The sequence below is a fragment of the Gorilla gorilla genome, chromosome 3, assembly GCF_029281585.2.
Source record: "Gorilla gorilla gorilla isolate KB3781 chromosome 3, NHGRI_mGorGor1-v2.1_pri, whole genome shotgun sequence".
Classification (NCBI taxonomy): Eukaryota; Metazoa; Chordata; class Mammalia; order Primates; family Hominidae; genus Gorilla; species Gorilla gorilla.
Window position 1 is genome coordinate 141,247,961 of NC_073227.2, and position 17,398 is coordinate 141,265,358.

The following is a 17,398-nucleotide window of genomic DNA, read 5'->3' on the forward strand; positions in this document are numbered from 1 at the left end:
GGCATGGGCAAGGACTTCATGTCTAAAACACCAGAAGCAATGGCAACAAAAGCCAAAATGGACAAATGGGATCTAATTAAACTAAAGAGCTTCTGCACAGCAAAAGAAACTACCATCAGAGTGAACAGGCAACCTACAAAATGGGAGAAAATTTTCGCAACCTATTCATCTGACAAAGGGCTAATATCCAGAATCTACAATGAACTCAAACAAATTTACAAGAAAAAAACAAACAACCCCATCAAAAAGTGGGTGAAGGACATGAACAGACACTTCTCAAAAGAAGATATTTATGCAGCCAAAAAACACATGAAAAAATGCTCACCATCACTGGCCATCAAACAAATGCAAATCAAAACCACAGTGAGATACCATCTCACACCAGCTAGAATGGCAATCATTAAAAAGTCAGGAAACAACAGGTGCTGGAGAGGATGTGGAGAAATAGGAACACTTTTACACTGTTGGTGGGACTGTAAACTAGTTCAACCATTGTGGAAGTCAGTGTGGTGATTCCTCAGGGATCTAGAACTAGAAATACCATTTGACCCAGCCATCCCATTACTGGGTATATACCCAAAGGACTATAAATCATGCTGCTATATAAAGACACATGCACACGTATGTTTATTGCGGTACTATTCACAATAGCAAAGACTTGGAACCAACCCAAATGTCCAACAATGATAGACTGGATTAAGAAAATGTGGCACATATACACCATGGAATACTATGCAGCCATAAAAAATGATGAGTTCATGTCCTTTGTAGGGAGATGGATGAAATTGGAAATCATCATTCTCAGTAAACTATCGCAAGAACAAAAAACCAAACACCGCATGTTCTCACTCATAGGTGGGAATTGAACAATGAGAACACATGGACACAGGAAGGGGAACATCACAGTCTGGGGACTGTTGTAGGGTGGGGGGAGGGAGGAGGGATAGCATTAGGAGATATACCTAATGCTAAATAACGAGTTAATGGGCACAGCACAGCAGCATGGCACATGTATACATATGTCACTAACCTGCACATTGTGCACATGTACCCTAAAACTTAAAGTATAATAAAAAAAAAAGTGTTGACACATGAAGGCACCATTTATGCCCATGGTTGCATTATTTTAGTGCACTTTAACATTAGTATACACTTTTATTTTCCCACGCAGTAGCGCAAATGAGATACTACTTCTCTTAATTCAGGAGGCAACTTACAATTCCCATTCAATTTATAGTATTTTTAATCAAAATATTTTCTCCTAAGAAGTGTGCTCCTGTAATGCTACTTGATGATAACCCAAAAGAATCATAAAAATAAGTTGAGCTTGCCAAGGTAATCTACAAAGCAGAATTGTAGCACGCCAAAAACTGGGTGCTCCCAGGTTCAAGACAGTTTTGAATCTTGGCTCTACTGTTTACTTGCCATAAGAACCTAGGGAAATTACTGAATCTCTCTGTGTTCTTGATTAATCATCAAGGCGGTATTTATACCTCTCCTGCTGGGTGAGAAAGCTCAGTAAATAAACTAAGGGAGATCATCTACAAGTTAGTTCATGCTCAATAATGCTAGCAATATAGTCCAAAATATTCTTTTTGTTGGTAAGAAAAGTGGAGCCCAAAACAAAACATAGCAAAGAGAAGTAGAGGCTGGCCTAACTCCCAGTTCTAACCAGACCCTGAAGGAAGGCTTTCACCTAACCATATCACAACCAAGACAAAGTAAAGACATCTTTCTCTTCATGTGAGACCTTCAATCAAAGATCAAAATCTTCATGATTACCAACAACCTAAAATACGCTTAGTTTTACATTTCCTAAGAACAGATCATGTGACTTCTTCTCCTTTCAAAGGGACATAGCTATTCTTCACACAATTTCCACAAGTTGTGTATTATTAATAATGAAGTAAGAGTCACAGCTCAGGGTATAACTCTTACAATGAGTTGAATCAGAAAAGTCCCCAAACAAATGGTGTGGGTAGAGGGACACAGGAGAGGCTGGGTCACTCTCAGGACAGGGTTGTGAAATCCATCTTTTGGGAACGGCAGTTGCCCTGAGCAAGGGCTCCTCTTTCCACATTTGTAGTCCCCCACTGGAGTTCAAATTAAATTAGGTCTCACTTAAATTGGATTTTCTCCCATTACATTAGCATTTCCACAATCTTGCCAATGTTTGGCAACTTGCTAATTAGTAAGAGGATGACTTTGGACTTGAGAGTTAAATCACATTTTCCTGCTGCTAAATAGGCCTGGGCCTGGCCTCTCAAGGAGTACTTTCTTGGATGTTCATTCAGTTTTTATCCCAGTGGGCATACCTCAGTTGGCAAATTAAATCCACCACAAGAAATTGACATTACAATGACTTTTTCACTAATCTGAAATGCCAAAATGTTTCCATTCCTGGGTATTACTTCAGTACAGGTGAATCAGGAAAACAACAGTTAACAAGTCAGCAGCTGACTTATATTACGCTTATACTTATACTGAAGTAATATCCAAGAATGATTTGTCTCTTTGATAAACAGAAACAAGCTTCAGAAAATTAATGTAAGACAAGGATAATTCTTTGTCAAGAATTATGTTCCAGGGTTGCAAAGGGCTGAACCTGAAAATATTTATTTTCCTAAGGCTCTTTCATCTTCCCATTATACAGAGCTTCAGGTGTATCCAGATACTGGAATAATAATAATTTGAGCTGGAATAAAGTAGTATAATTTTTGGAAGCTGAAACTGGATAATTTTAGCAGTATGTTTGGATTGTTTTCTTCAACTGCATTTTCAGCTTTGCAGTTGCTTTAGGTTTACTTCTAGAAGCATAGATATCCAAGGATCTCACATTTCTTGTTATATGTATATATATATATGTATATACATATAAATGTATAATTTGAGATCATATTTGTGAGAATATATATATACACACACATATATATGTATATATGTATATAGAGGATCACGAAGAGGATCACGAAGAGGATGTCAAGTTAGTCCTAGCAGAATTCTTATTAAATGGATAAACTTAATACTTCTAAATCTGCTTAATCTTTAGACATCTGTCATGTCACTCTAAGATTTAATTGCAATAAAATTTCAATAAATTCCATTTTCATTTTAATTGGCTTGAGAAGTCAGAATTAAGTTTTTCATTAAAATTAATCAAATCCATAGGAAGGAAAAACACAGATTTAACTATAAATCCATATGCCTGAAATATTTCTGTAAGTATATATGGACACAGCATAGCCATATAGCCATCATCATCCCATCAGGACTTTGTCTTCCTTTTTTTTTTTTTTTTTTTGGTGGTGTGGAGTGGGTGGGTAGGGGGGACTGAGTCTTGCTCACTCTATTTCCCAGGCTGGAGTGCAGTGGCGATCTCAACTTACAGCAACCTCTGCCTCTCTGGGCTCAAGTGATCCTCCCGCCTCAAGCCTCCTGAGTAGCTGGGTTTATAGGTGTGTGCCACGAGCCTGGCTAATTTTTGTATTTATAGTAGAGATGGGGTTTCACCATGCTGGCCAGGCTGGTCTAGAACTCCTGGCCTCAAAGCAATCCACCTGCCTCAGCCTCCCAAAGTGCTGGGATTATAGGCATGAGCCACCGCACCCAGCCCAAGACTTTATCTTTCATAATCAAGTCTTGTGACGCAGGCCCACAATTTCTCATCATCTTAAAGAAATGATCTGTCTAAGGAATAGCTTCCAATTAACCATCTTATTCAGATTGAACCACTTATTTAATTTAATGAGGTATATACACCTCTTCAATTCTACATTTAGGATCACTGAGGTCAACAATATGTAGTCAAATAGCTAAAGAACTAAGGCCCTGTGGAAGAAGAATGGGAGCAATGTTAAACATTTACAACTGCAGAAATTTTTACCCCAGGAAACGCACACACACACACACACACACACACACACACACACACAAGTATATATGCACTTTAAATCAACATACAATATCCCTGCAGCAAACACTGAGTTGCTTAAATCATAGAATCATTTTTGTGCATCCAACAGCAATATGCCGAAGAGATTTTCAGGGAGTCGTGCATCATCCATCTGCCAAGTCTCATTTCAAGGAAACTGGAAGTTGTATTTGGTTGTATAATAACTGGCTCCTCCAATTTGATCAGGATCTTAGCTGTCAGAAGCCTTTTCCCGTATTCATGCCAAAGGAAAACATGACCAGGCACAAATAACAGGGTAGATGATGTGCCTTTGTGGCAGAAACAAGCCTCAGTATAAACAAAGAAGAGGGTCCTCAGCCACGCTCCCTCGTTGCCTGTTGTCTCTCTCTGTTAGTGTGTACTTCTACTGATGGACTTTCTTTACTGAGGATAAACCTATGGAAAACAGTAGGAAAATGTTTTAGATTAAAAATTAACATTTCATTTCTCTTCTTCTGGCTTAAGGCTGACATAAAGTTCCAGGATGGCAAAAAAAAAAAAAAAGTTATGTTATATTCATAAGCTCCCCACAAGTTTACACTGAGAAATCAAGAAGCGGGAGATGGAGGGTTATTATTTTAAGCATTGACATATGCTTACCATTTTGTGAAATAAGTTGTGGCCTCGTTCTATTTATGCCTGAGGAGGAATGTTCTATACTAATTCTCACTCTTGCTGGCATTTTGGCTTGGGCATGTGAAAGTAAGTCATATATATGACTTAGGTTAGGTTCAGTACTTACCCCAGAGAAAGAAAACTTGCCAAATATGATCTTTTAATATATGGTACTGGGTACATTATTGCCAAAGCTATAGAAAATATCCTATAGAAAGACTTGTTGGTGTATCATGAAGACCAATATGAAAAATCTGGAATATTTTGATTGAGTACTATTTGATAATGAATACTACATGAAAGACAAAGTCAAATAAGTTTACTCATGGCAACAGGAAAAAATAATCATAGAAATGCCAAGAAACAAAGCGTTATCCTTATCCCTGATAACTTAAAAATATGCTGAATGTTTTGTACTTGTTGTCCTCATTTGGTATACCAAAGACGTGCTAAACTAACATTTTGGTAACAGAAAAAGCAAATAGGAAGATAATAAGTTACTTTTCCAGGCTGAAAAATTATGTTGCTGAGGACTGTGGTCACTATGTTAAAAAGGTATCTAATATGTTGAGAACATAAATTTGAACTCAGAAGCATAAATTAATTGATCTAACCAATCTGAAGTTAACATTAAATAAATCCACTAATGATACCTCTCCCTAGGTATCTTAAATATTTTAAAATTAACTCCTTTTCAATTTGTACAGTGCTCCTGTGAAACAGGCATAGAATTAAAGATCAATAGCCTGATATTTTAGATGGAGAGAGGCTGTGGCCAATGAGATAATCCATGGCAGAATGGAAATCTGAACAAAAACAAAGATAGGTCTTTAGTTTCTTGAAGGGAAGGCAGAATTTCCCTAAATGTACAGTGAAGGTGGGAGGAGGGCCTTAATCCACTGTAACTGGTGTGCGTGTAAGAACAGGAAAATTTGGACACAGATGGAAGATGGTCATGTGAAGACCGAGGCAGAGATTGCAGTGATGCTGCCACTAGCTAAGGAATACCTGGAGCTACTAGATGCTGAAAGAGGCAAGGAAATCTCCTCCCCAGAGGATTTGGAAGGAGCTTGGCCCTGCCAACATCTTGATTTTTGGATATCTAACCTCCAGAGCTATGAAAAAAAAAGTTTTTCTATTTTAAGCTTGTGGTATTTTGTTATGGCAATCCTAGGAGACAAATCCAGTCAGTATTTAATTGGTTAGTATTAGACATTAGTAAAAGCTAATCATAATATTTAGGCTTTGATCTTCTATATTGTAAAGAAATGATTTCACAACACAGTTTCACATCCCTACATCTTATGCCTTTCTAGATACATTAATAATCCAGCTCTGGCTCATTAGACAAAGCATAACTCTGTACCCTATGAAAAATTTGGAATGTACAGAAGTGACTGGCATGCAATGCAATCAGAAACCATAGCTTTTTGACATTTCAGAAAGGAAGAAACAAACAACATGTTTTTCAAAGATAAACTAACTCTGTTATGACATAATTGTTCTATAAACATGGAAGTCATTTTGCATCTCATTCTGATAACAGATGAAACAAGATGAAAATGTTCTTTGTAAAATCGTGTTTCTAAACAAAAGCTGTAACTCATTAATATCTGTGGACTTCAATGTATTAAAAACATCATTATTTAATGCTATACAGAGAGAAAGCCAAGTCTCAAATGACTTGAAAACATTCGAAACCCTTCATTAAAAATCTTTAGTTTTTGAAAGAAGGGTTGATTTTCAATGTGTCTCTAAAGCATTCTGAAATAACCACAGACAGTAACTGAGAGCAAAGCTGGAAATTAGTTGACCGGAAGGCTGTGCACCATGGTACTCAGCACCTACCACCCTCAGTCCCTAGTCAGGAAGCCCTTCACTGGTGTCCCCATATTATAGAGGACTCTGCTCTGGCCCTCCTCCAGCCACACCCTTCCTCACAGTGTGAGCGACGTTTCCTCCAGAACAAGCTCCTGGCACCAAAATGCACATCCCCGAAGTCCCTGCCCAGGTGATTCTGGGCCTGCTTCCAAGACTCATGTGGTCCTCTTCCCAGCCTGAAGGCTGTCCAAAGAGTGCTGTGTGTAGAGTGTTGAGGGGTGTATGGACAAGGGTGGGATCTCCCAGCTGGGCTGTCTTCAAGTCTGCACTCAAGAGTCCTTGTGATGGGAAGGTGGGGAGAGAAGGTCGAGGTTCCCAGGCAGGAGGCCAGGGCTTAGGTCTCCCTGTGCACCATGTCCTGTCACAGACTGGTTTTGAAACTGAGCATTGTAAATTGTACTTTGGTTTTCCATGTATGTTTATCAAGGTAGGAGGATAGATTATACTTTAACAGTTTCTATGCTTGATTCATGAGATTTACACAGATAGGATGTAGCTCTCCACTTATTCTTGCTCTAGGCCCCAGAAATGTTAGAGGAGGATTTAGTGGCATCATTGAAATTTAATCACTCATTATCTGCCATACCTTTTCAAATGCATGAAGTTACTTCTTCTTCTTTTTTTTTTTTTTTTTTTTGAGATAGAGTCATTTTCTGTCACCCAGGCTTGAGCGCAGTGGCGTGATCTCACCTCACCGCAACCTTGGCCTCCTGGGGTCATGTGATCCTCCTACCTTAGTCTCCCAAGTAGCTGGGACTACAGGCACATGCCACTAGACTTGGTTAATTTTTGTATTTTTTTGTAGAGACAGAGTTTCACCATGTTACCCAGGCTGGGCTTGAACTCCTAGGCTCTAGCAATCTGCCCACGTTGGCCTCACAAAGCACTGGGATTATAGGCATGAGCCACCACTCCTGGCCTTAAACTAGTGATTTCTTAATAGTCAATACCACAAAATTATTTTATGAGAATTCTGAGCAATTCAGTTATACCAACAGATTAAAAGGACCTTTTTAATTAAATGAACCCCAAACCAGCAAGAACCACTACTGAAATTAAATAATGACACATCCATCATTTGTGACAAGAGTGATGTCAGAGTTCTGCCAATTCTTATGACATGGCTTAAGCTATGAAATACATCAACTGCGGAAGCTAGTAAAGGAGGCATAGGAATCCCAAACAGGTAGACTTTGGAGTGAGGAATTTTTTGGTGGTGCCCTAACCATGATCAGCCCTCTTCTCTGCTGCTGGCCAGCCATAGTTAGTTGCAGAGCTGTGTTAGTATGGAAAAGGATAGGTTTCAAATGACAACATACCCTGGTCAGGTTCCACCAGGGCTGTCCATGCACAGGTTAGTTCATAACATATTTATTACACACTTAATCTTACATAGTACCGTGCCTTTTACTTGTGATATTCTAAATGTCAAATGAGTAGCATGCTGTAAGTTCACACAAAGATGAGATTATTGAGGGTTAAATGCTAGTCATATTATTATCTATGTTAGAGCCCCCTTCTCACTTTTGTATCTATACTTTCAGAAAATTTCAATAAAGTGAGAGAGGTATAGTAAGAGGGGCACTGTACTATATAATACAAACCATATGTTTTAGAATCCTATATATCAAATAATCTAATCCCCTTGCTAAATTTTATTAACTGTGTGATTTAGGCGTGTTACTTAAATTCTCTAAGCCTCAGTTTCCTCATGTGTCAAATAGTGCAAAACAAAACCTATTTCATAGCTTTGTTGTGAAGATTGAAATAATGCTTTAAAAACAGGCCGGGTGTAGTGGCTCACACCTGAAATTTCAGCACTTTGGGAGCCAGAGGCAGGAGGATCACTTGAGGCCAGGAGTTCGAGACCAGCCTGGCAACAGACTGGAGGTGGAGCAAGACACCATCTGAACAAAAAATAAAAATAAAAATTAGCTGGGCATGGTGGTTAATGCCTGTAGCCCTACTCATGAGGCTGAGGTGGGATGATTTATTGAGCCCAGGAGTTTAAGGGTACAGTGAGCTATGATCACACCACTGCACAACTCCAGCCTGGGTGACAGAGTAAGACTGTCTCAGACAAAAAAAAAAAACAAAAAAACAAAAAAAACCAAAGCTTAGATTGGTACATCATGGAGATTTTTTTGTTGTAGTTTTACATCTGTAGACACTGTTACATGGTATGTTTATACATCACAAAGCTCACTGCATTTTTCCTAGCTAGACAAAAATCAGTAAGTCTCATACACTGACTACAACATTTCATTATTGCATATTCTATTTAATTTCTGAATGTCATCACAATTCATTTCTATTTTATGTAATCATTAGCTTGTGTAATATTGGTCCAGCAAGAATCTAATAATGATATATAAATGACCTTATGGTATTACTAAATTCTGTACTAAGTAATTTTATTTTCCAGTTATTAAACTCCAATTCAGAAAGACAATATCTTTAATAGTCATTCCAGAGCAATATAAAATGGAAAATTATAATTGGGTAGCAATTCTGTTATTATACCATAATAGATTTTAAAATTGCATATATTATGCAACACTCATTCTGGTTAATGGTATGCCTTTCTAATAAAAGAACTCCATTATTGTTGGAACTCAAGAACTTCATTAAAACCACTGGCTATATTTGTAGTAGAAAGCAAAGAAAAAAGAGAGTCCTATAGTGTTTTGATAAATACCTGGATAATTTATAATGGAATTCTCACATTTCATATTTCTTTTCTATGATGCTGTTGTAATCTATGGCCTTTGTCACTCCCATTGCTGCTGTGTACAGCTGTCCAGATTGCGTATTGTACTTCAGCAGGCTCCATTCACATAGAGTACCATGATGAGCCCCTCAGACTTGTAAAGTTCACAACCTGCAAAACTACATGTGGTATCCCTGACTCCTTATTTACACTCCATAACAGACTCCTTGTATTAAAAACTAGATTTCTGTGATCTCAGCTCTGACTTCAAACGAGATCGAATTTCAAGAATGGCCTGAAATTAGACTACATAGCTCATCTTCAGCATTTTTAGATACATTCAAATCTTTGGAAATTAACAAGAGTCCCAGGTGTGTGTCATATGAGACTTTAAACATGTAGCAGACATTTCTAACTTTTGATTATGTATACTTGATGAGAATAGAAGTGGGATTTTGATTATAGCTCAGTTTATACAGCCCGCTTCTGGGTGGCCTCACAAGACCATAGAAACAAGCAGTAGAAAGTATAGCAGATTCTAGAAAGAAAACAGAAAATGTTAAATCAATAAAAAATAAGATTTAAAAAAGTACTCTTAGTTGTGAGTACTTCATAAGTGACTTTTAGTTTTCCACAGCATACTTTGAGGTGGGCGTTGTGGGCAACCCTGGCCTAAACTAAGAGCCCTGCCTTGGAGTCTGACATTTAGTCATAAGGGAACACAGTTCTGAGCCTTTGGTTTCCTCTGTCTGTCTGCCAGTGACATTTAAAACATCTGTCTAGCAAACTCAACCTGGAATAGTGGGTGTGCATCTGTGCTTTGTAGTACAATTGCAGAGCTTTGTTGTTGTTATAATACAGCTCTGCTTACAGTTTTCATTTCTAACCCCAGATGGAATTCTGACTCTGAGACTGAAAAAGGAACAGAAGCCAGAATTGAGGGTCATGCATTTCTGCATTTGCACATTTTCTTTGTCTTGAGGAGTTCAATTTAACCCCAGGTGCATCAAATTAAAGTTATGTATGTAACACAACTTTATAGTAAGTCCTCCCCAAGTACGAATGAATGTATGTTGAGTAAACATCCCAAAAAGATCCCATTAAGATGTAAACATGAAAGAATGCTCAATACAGCTGTGGTCTTACCATTTGCCTTGTGTTGTACATCTGGCGGAAGCTGGTCAAGAGCATACCACTGATAGTCTGGCTGTGTGGAACAATACAACATTATTATAGCAATATGGACTTCAAATACAGTGGCATGTCAAAAATACAATTAGGCTATGTGGCTTTTATTAAGCAGGCAACACAAAAGTAATTTCTATCCAAACCTATTGCCAACCTCACTCATCCTGCTTACCCCCCATCACTGCCATCATCTCTCCCTACCCCCTCTTAAATCCACTCTGTGTTTGGCCAGAATTTCTACCACTTTGAGGCTGTGACATGTTTTCTTTCTTTTTTTGAAACAGATGTGTTTTGAATATCTGCAGAAGTATAAACACTTGTAAAACTTACTACAGCCCATCAATAAAACAAAGCAACTTAGCATCAACAAATACTCTTTTTGAGACCCTCACACTAGAGGCAATGAGAAGGCCAGGAAAAAAAAGTTTAATACAAGTTTTCTAATGGTTTAAGGAAGAAATTTAAGCTATTAAATGGGGATTTGGCATTGACAGAAGTTCAGGATGGTGAAGCAGGGCAAATCTTTCCCTTTTTGCTGTTGTGAAGAACCGATCCAGCAGAACCTATCCTCTAAATTGCTCACATAGTTTAGTCTACAGAGACAAGATTTTTCTCTTGGGATTTTCTCCTAGGTTTACACCAGTTAAGAACAGCTAGATATTGAATGTCGAACAAATTGCATTGAATAAATAGTAAACCCATTGGCCTGAATTATCAAGATATCTCCAAGGCCAGCACCTCTGTATTTAACGCTTAGGAATGGAGCAATCTCAGCTTTACCTGCCCACAAAGCAGGTCTGTCTTTCTGCTCTGAATGCTCACCCCTGCCTCCTACTTCTCCACAAGACACAGAGAATACAGATTTTTTTTTTGTTCTGTAATTCAATTATCTCCTAAAAATAACTTGAGGAAAATTTTTCTAACATGAGCCAACAGAGAGCATTTACAAGGCTGCCAGACCACTGAAAGTAGCCCAGAAAGTTCAATTACTCAATAAGACACTGAGAAATGCTGCTTTTAGTGCAGTTTGACCCCACTGTACCCCTACTCTAGACACCTAGGCCCTTGGCTCCTCTGGCTTATAAAAAAGCTAGAAGAGGAAATGAGATCAACTCTGTTTTTTATCTTCTCGTTTATTTTTAGATGTCTCAAATAACACATAGGATAAGTGACGTGAGCCTCAGTTTTATATTCCAGGAGAGTTGCCAAGAGAAGGTAAATATCCTGTAATGTTACCAACACTATAGCATGTGACTTAATTCAGCCTTCGATATAGACAAGAAACACGAAATATTATTTTTAAATTAACTTTGAGGATTTGGTTGTAAACTCTACTGTTATGCTGAGATTTTTTTCATCTGACTACTGCTTGAAAATGTAGGCCATTCTGGCCAGGCGCAGTGGCTCATGCCTGTAATCTCAGCACTTTGGGAGGACAAGGTGGGCGGATCATGAGGTCAGGAGTTTGAGGCCAGCCTGGCCAATATGGTGAAACCCCATCTCCGCTAAAATTACAAAAATTAGCCACGTGTGGTGGTGTATGCCTGTAGTCCCAGCTAGTCGGGAGGCTGAGGCAGGAGAATTGCCTGAACCCAGGAGGTACAGGTTGCAGTGAGCCAAGATCGCACCACTGCACTACAGCCTGGATGACAGAGCGAGATGCCTTCTCAAAAAAAACAAAAAAGAAAAAAAGAAAGAAAATGTAGGCCATTCTACATGGCTTGGAGTCCTTTTTCAAATATAGGCCTTTATTTGGTGACAATTTTATGTGACCTGGACTGCCTTGCCTTTTTTAATTGATATGGACTGTTTGATGAGCTATAGTAGGTGAATTCCTTCCTTCTTTCCATAAAGAAATATTTGACTGAAACAATAATTTGTACTCCTAGGTAAATGTGAATGACTGATTGGTTTTATACTTAACCTTTCATAAGAATATTTCTCCAATCCCCCAACCTGTAGAAGCCAACTCCTATAGGTTAATTCACTCCTACAGTAAATTTCTCTTTATGTTTCTCACAATCTGAGTTGACTTCTACATTCTTGAAAAAAAAATTTAATGTTATTGGTAAAGACTGAAAAATAAGCAAACAGGTAAAGAAAAAAAAGGAAATGGGGGAGGGAGAGCAGACAGAACTAGCAACCAGCAATAACGTGAAAAGACTCAATTCTTAGCAGTGTGCTGTGTCATACCAGGGTCAAATAAGAGATGCTCATTAAATCCTCACATTCCTTCAGCCACCCAAAGAGTCATTATCTCCTCCCTTGGGAAAAGGGTTTTGAGTCACACTCGAACAAAAGTATGAGAACTTTCAGGAAGCCAAGAGAATCATGTTCTCTGTAAGCACTCTGGTAGGAAAATACCAGTTAAAAATCTTAGATTTTTTCATCATGAGAAACACAATTAATCAAACCTAAAGGGTAGCGGGATTTGTATGGGTAAATCAAAAATGCAGAAAATGCATATTTTTTTTCCTGGATAAATTTCTATCTATGTAGGCAAAATAAAAGGTAGAGGAGGGTGGGTGGAATACTGCTATTGAGAAGGAAAAAAAGGGTGCTTTGGGCCTCACTAATTCAGGTTGACTGTCCAAATCAATTCCCCTCACAAATAATTGCTCAACCCTGCATTTCATTTTGTCTGGGAAGACACAGCCATGGAGAACAACTTAAGTGGGTCACTTTTTCTTGGATCCTTTAAGAAAATCCTTTCAATTGGAAAATGTCAAAAACTATTTTGCACATATGTAGCAATATCCATAGTAGTTCAATATAAATTTACAACTGAACAAAAGCATCTCATTTTTCTTGTTTTGCCATATCCACTTCCCTTTATACATAAATACACTTTATACAGAAAATGTCCTTTGGGTAGAATGAACTATGCCAATTGAAAATGTTATATGTTGTTCAAGGAATTATTCCCAATTTAATACCTTTCAATTAATTTATTCGTATCTATGTGTCCTATGGATTCAGTGTCCCAAAGATAATTCTAGTGTACATTGACCACTCCAACTTTGCAAGTTAGAGGCTGAGAGAAAACAGAGGCTCTTGCTGTAGATAATATAATGTGCTGAAATTCCAGAGATGCACATAATTTCTACCAAAACAGTATACTAAGCACTTTTTCAAATGCACTCTTACTTACTGGGTGCTCCCGTTGCTTCTGCACAGCTCCAGGGCCTGTTGGTACCCATGGATCTTGCAGGTGGAAAACCAAGCCGCAGTTACAGGGAGGGCAATACATCTGAGGAGAACAAAGCTGTGGGTTCACTACCAGTGGGAGAGACTGAGGAGTCGCACTGACATTGCTTTATACAAAAGGTTTGGTTTCAATCTTAAGGTTCCACTTAATCTGGCATAATTATAACTCAAAATAGTAAACATGTCAATAGACTCAGGACCGATACAGACGAGGCTCACAGGTCAAGTTTTACCTAAGGTGAAACTATAACCATTTCCCCATTTTGAAGAAATTAGACACACTTGAAAAGTATATAGAGTTAACTTTATGTTTTTGAGTTATCTTTATTGAGGGCCCGCAATGAAGAAAATCTATTCACTGAGTCATAAAATAGGTTTTCTTAAATTGTAGCCAGGGAAAACTAAAATCCAGAAAGGAAATTAGGAATTAAGACAAATAATATTCATTATTTAAGGCTATTAGAGAACCCATGGGATAGAATGCTTCAGTGCTCAAGAAGGCATGTTATTTTTTCAAAAGAGGCAGTATTTGATTTAGTTTTCTACTGTTAATTGTGTGAGCAACTGCATGAAATACCAATGAAATCTATTTCCAGGTGCTTGTGGGTCTAAGGAGCACTAAGACTTGTGCTACTGGTAACATGCTCTATAAAGCATATGCTTTCTATGAGTGTTAGGGCTGAAAGGCCTTGGTGGTGCCTAAGCACTGTCTATCCGTTGATGGTGTAGTCAGTAATGAAAAGCATGGGTTGTTGTAGGCCACCTGTAGCAGAGCTTGAATATGTCTTTAATTGGGACAATGAGAAATGATGTACATGGGAATAAATGTATGCGTGAAAATTAGATCAACATACCTGTTTTAATTGCTTTTCTAGTTTTTCTTTCTCCATCTGACAAGCTTTTATCTAAAGACAAAACAAAGGCATTTGTTAATCAAGACAAGTTAAAATCATTAATTCCCAAGCCACTCTTGACCTACTCAAGTGTCAGGTATTGACAGCAGTAATACCAACAAAAACAGCCACAGGTTGGTTTTTGCAGACATCCATTGAATCTTAAAATTTCCAGTTGCAGTTTGAAAAATGTGATAGTTTTAAATTGCTATTCCAGTTTTTTGAGGCCATTACAATTCTGTTTTAGGTAGATCTATTTAGATACAGATATAGAAACAATTTCCATTGCTTACTGAATGACATTGGAATTGTCAACCTGACATTCAAAGGCTTCCACAATAAACTTTAGAAGTTATATATGCACTTAATCCATGTCAGAAACTTATCTAAATTTTTTACATGCAATAACTCACTGAATCCTCCCAATCCCTCTATGTGATACCTAATATTATCTCAATTTTATAGATGAGAACACTAAGACATAAGATTCTGAGTAACTTGTTCAAAGTCACACTGCTATATTCCACGGCTTCTCACTACTTAAGGCCCAGCCTCATCTAGATGAATCACCTACCCTGGGTTCCCTTAACTTAAGACACACTTAGAGAAAGCTGGTTTTTCCTTGACTGTTCATTCACATCATTGTCATTCCTACACTCCATGTCCCACATTCCCATAAGGGATGGTCAAATATCCCATTCTGAATGATACCTTTCCAAGTCCCACTTATCAGAATTATTCTGTCCTCTTATGTAGTGTTGTACATTTACTGTGTGATCTTTTAGACCAATGTGTGCTATTTACAGGCAATTCTTGCTGCTTGTGGTGGTCATATTCCATAAAGTCACCACGGACACTGAATTAGTGAATATTGAACCACTGCTCCCAGGAGAAATGTTGGGTTAAGTTTCTGCTAGCCTCTTGTCACAACATTTGTGTCAACGGATCAATACATAACTTTGTTTCATGTGTGTTTCTGGTTAAAGACAACTTATTTAATATGTACTGTTGATGAACTCTGAAGTCATAGTCAAGAGTACTATAACATGCCTTAATGAAGCTTCTCTAACACACTTTTTCTCTATAAGGCACATCACATCCTTCATGCTGAGGAATACTAGAGAGCATGTCAGCATATATGTGTGGGCCATTCTAAACCACGAAATCACCAACAAATAGCACAAAAATGCAGGAAACATGGCACTAAATAGATCACAAAAAGAACACTAGGAATGTGTATATGTCAGGAAACAACTTTGCTGCTCTGCTCATATGTAAGGATGTATCACAAAGCACCACAAGTATTGATTTGGGGATGACAAATGCATTTTAGTCAGTAGGGAAATTCACATATGCAGAATTTGTGATGATGAGGATAGACTGTACATGTCTCTTTTACTATATTGTGAGTTATTTACTAGCAAGAACCAGTTTTCGTTTTCTCACAGCATATAGCAGAATGCCTTGCAAAAAGAAAGCATCAAAATTAGATTACAAAGAACTGAAAGTACCATGCTAATTATAAACTAAATGAAACTATTAAACATGCCCCCTCTTCTAATAGACTAAAATAATTTATAAAATACCTCAGAGCCATGACTTGACTTGAGCTAAATGTTTTCTAAAGGGTTTTTTTGTTTTTTTCTTTTCTTTTTGAGACAGAAGCCCACTCTGTTGCCCAGACTGGAATGCAGTGGCCCAATCTCGGCTCACTGCAACCTCTGCCTCCTGGGTTCAAGTGATTCTCCTGCCTCAGCCTCCGAAATAGCTGTGATTACAGGCGCGTGCCACCATGCCCAGCTAATTTTTGTGTTTTTAGTAGAGACAGGGTTTTGCCATGTTGGCCAGGCTGGTCTCAAACTCCTGATCTCAGGAGATCTGCCTGCCTTGGCCTCCCAAAGTGCTGGGATTACAGGCATGAGTCACCGCACCCGGCCTGTTTTTGCTTTTTTCACTTAACATTGAGAACAACTTAGTGAAGTCACAAGGTAGGTTTCATTATCTATATTTTACAGGCAGGTATACTAAAAGAGGTTAAGTAACTTATTTTTTAGAGAGAGATTTTAGAGTAATAAGAAGCATTTTAGAGATCATCTAGTTCAACTTTGTCATTGTACAGATGAAGAAAAGGAAGCATAGAAAAGTTAAATAACTTGTTCAAGGTTACCACCAATGGAATATTAGAGCAGGCAGGAACACCAAGTCTTTTCCCCCTAAATTCTCCTATTTCTAAGTACCCTAAGCATCTTTCACTTTACCACATTACTTATTTTCACTGACTTAACGCATCCTCAGTGATAGAATGAATACATTCTGGTAAGAAAGCAACTGAGAATGCCAGAATGATTTGACCTAAATAGTCCTCTAAAAGTCCACTTGGACAACAAATAATATGTTATTCAACTAAGGTAATGTCAGTTCTTTTTAAAATATCATAGCATTTAATCTGCTGTTAATACATTTAACATAGATCATCAAACATCTGTTACATCTCTGTGAATTCTATCATTCTCCTATTGAATAAATGAGACAAAAAAATGATTGGGCTTTCATTATTTTAAAGAAAAAATTTCATAGCTTTAATCTATCACTTTAGATATCATTAAGATTGTCCTTTAGGTTCAAGGCACAATTATACATACTGCATTTAGAAAATACATTTATTTTGTTGATACCAATCAACTTTACAGGTGACACATTTAAGGACTTGTGGATTATAGTATATAACGTTAAGTAGATAGATATACATTCCTGACAAGACTAAAAGTTCTGTAATGGCAAGGACATTGCCAGTCTATCACCAATCTTAATATAGTAGAATAAATAAAATTATTTAATTAAATATAATTATATATTGATATATAATTTATCATATAAAAATTATTAAAAATTGTTTTAAAATTAAAGTTGTTTTACTTGCTGTTTTACTGGCAGCAAATTTTAAAATTGCTT

At 37.6% G+C, this 17,398-nt stretch overlaps 1 protein-coding gene across 1 annotated transcript in view; it reads right to left on the reverse strand.

Annotated features, from left to right (window-relative positions):
- Window positions 1-2,596: 2,596 nt before the first annotated feature.
- Window positions 2,597-17,398, reverse strand: part of TNIP3 (TNFAIP3 interacting protein 3) — a 51,927-nt gene continuing 37,125 nt past the window's right edge. Inside the window, exons 9-12 of the mRNA XM_055384469.2 lie at window positions 14,408-14,458; window positions 13,498-13,596; window positions 10,305-10,365; window positions 2,597-4,348 (exon numbers count right to left, since the gene is read on the reverse strand). Coding sequence (XP_055240444.2) covers window positions 4,317-4,348; window positions 10,305-10,365; window positions 13,498-13,596; window positions 14,408-14,458 — 243 coding nt within the window. The 3' untranslated portion in view covers window positions 2,597-4,316. The remainder of the gene's footprint in view (window positions 4,349-10,304; window positions 10,366-13,497; window positions 13,597-14,407; window positions 14,459-17,398) is intronic.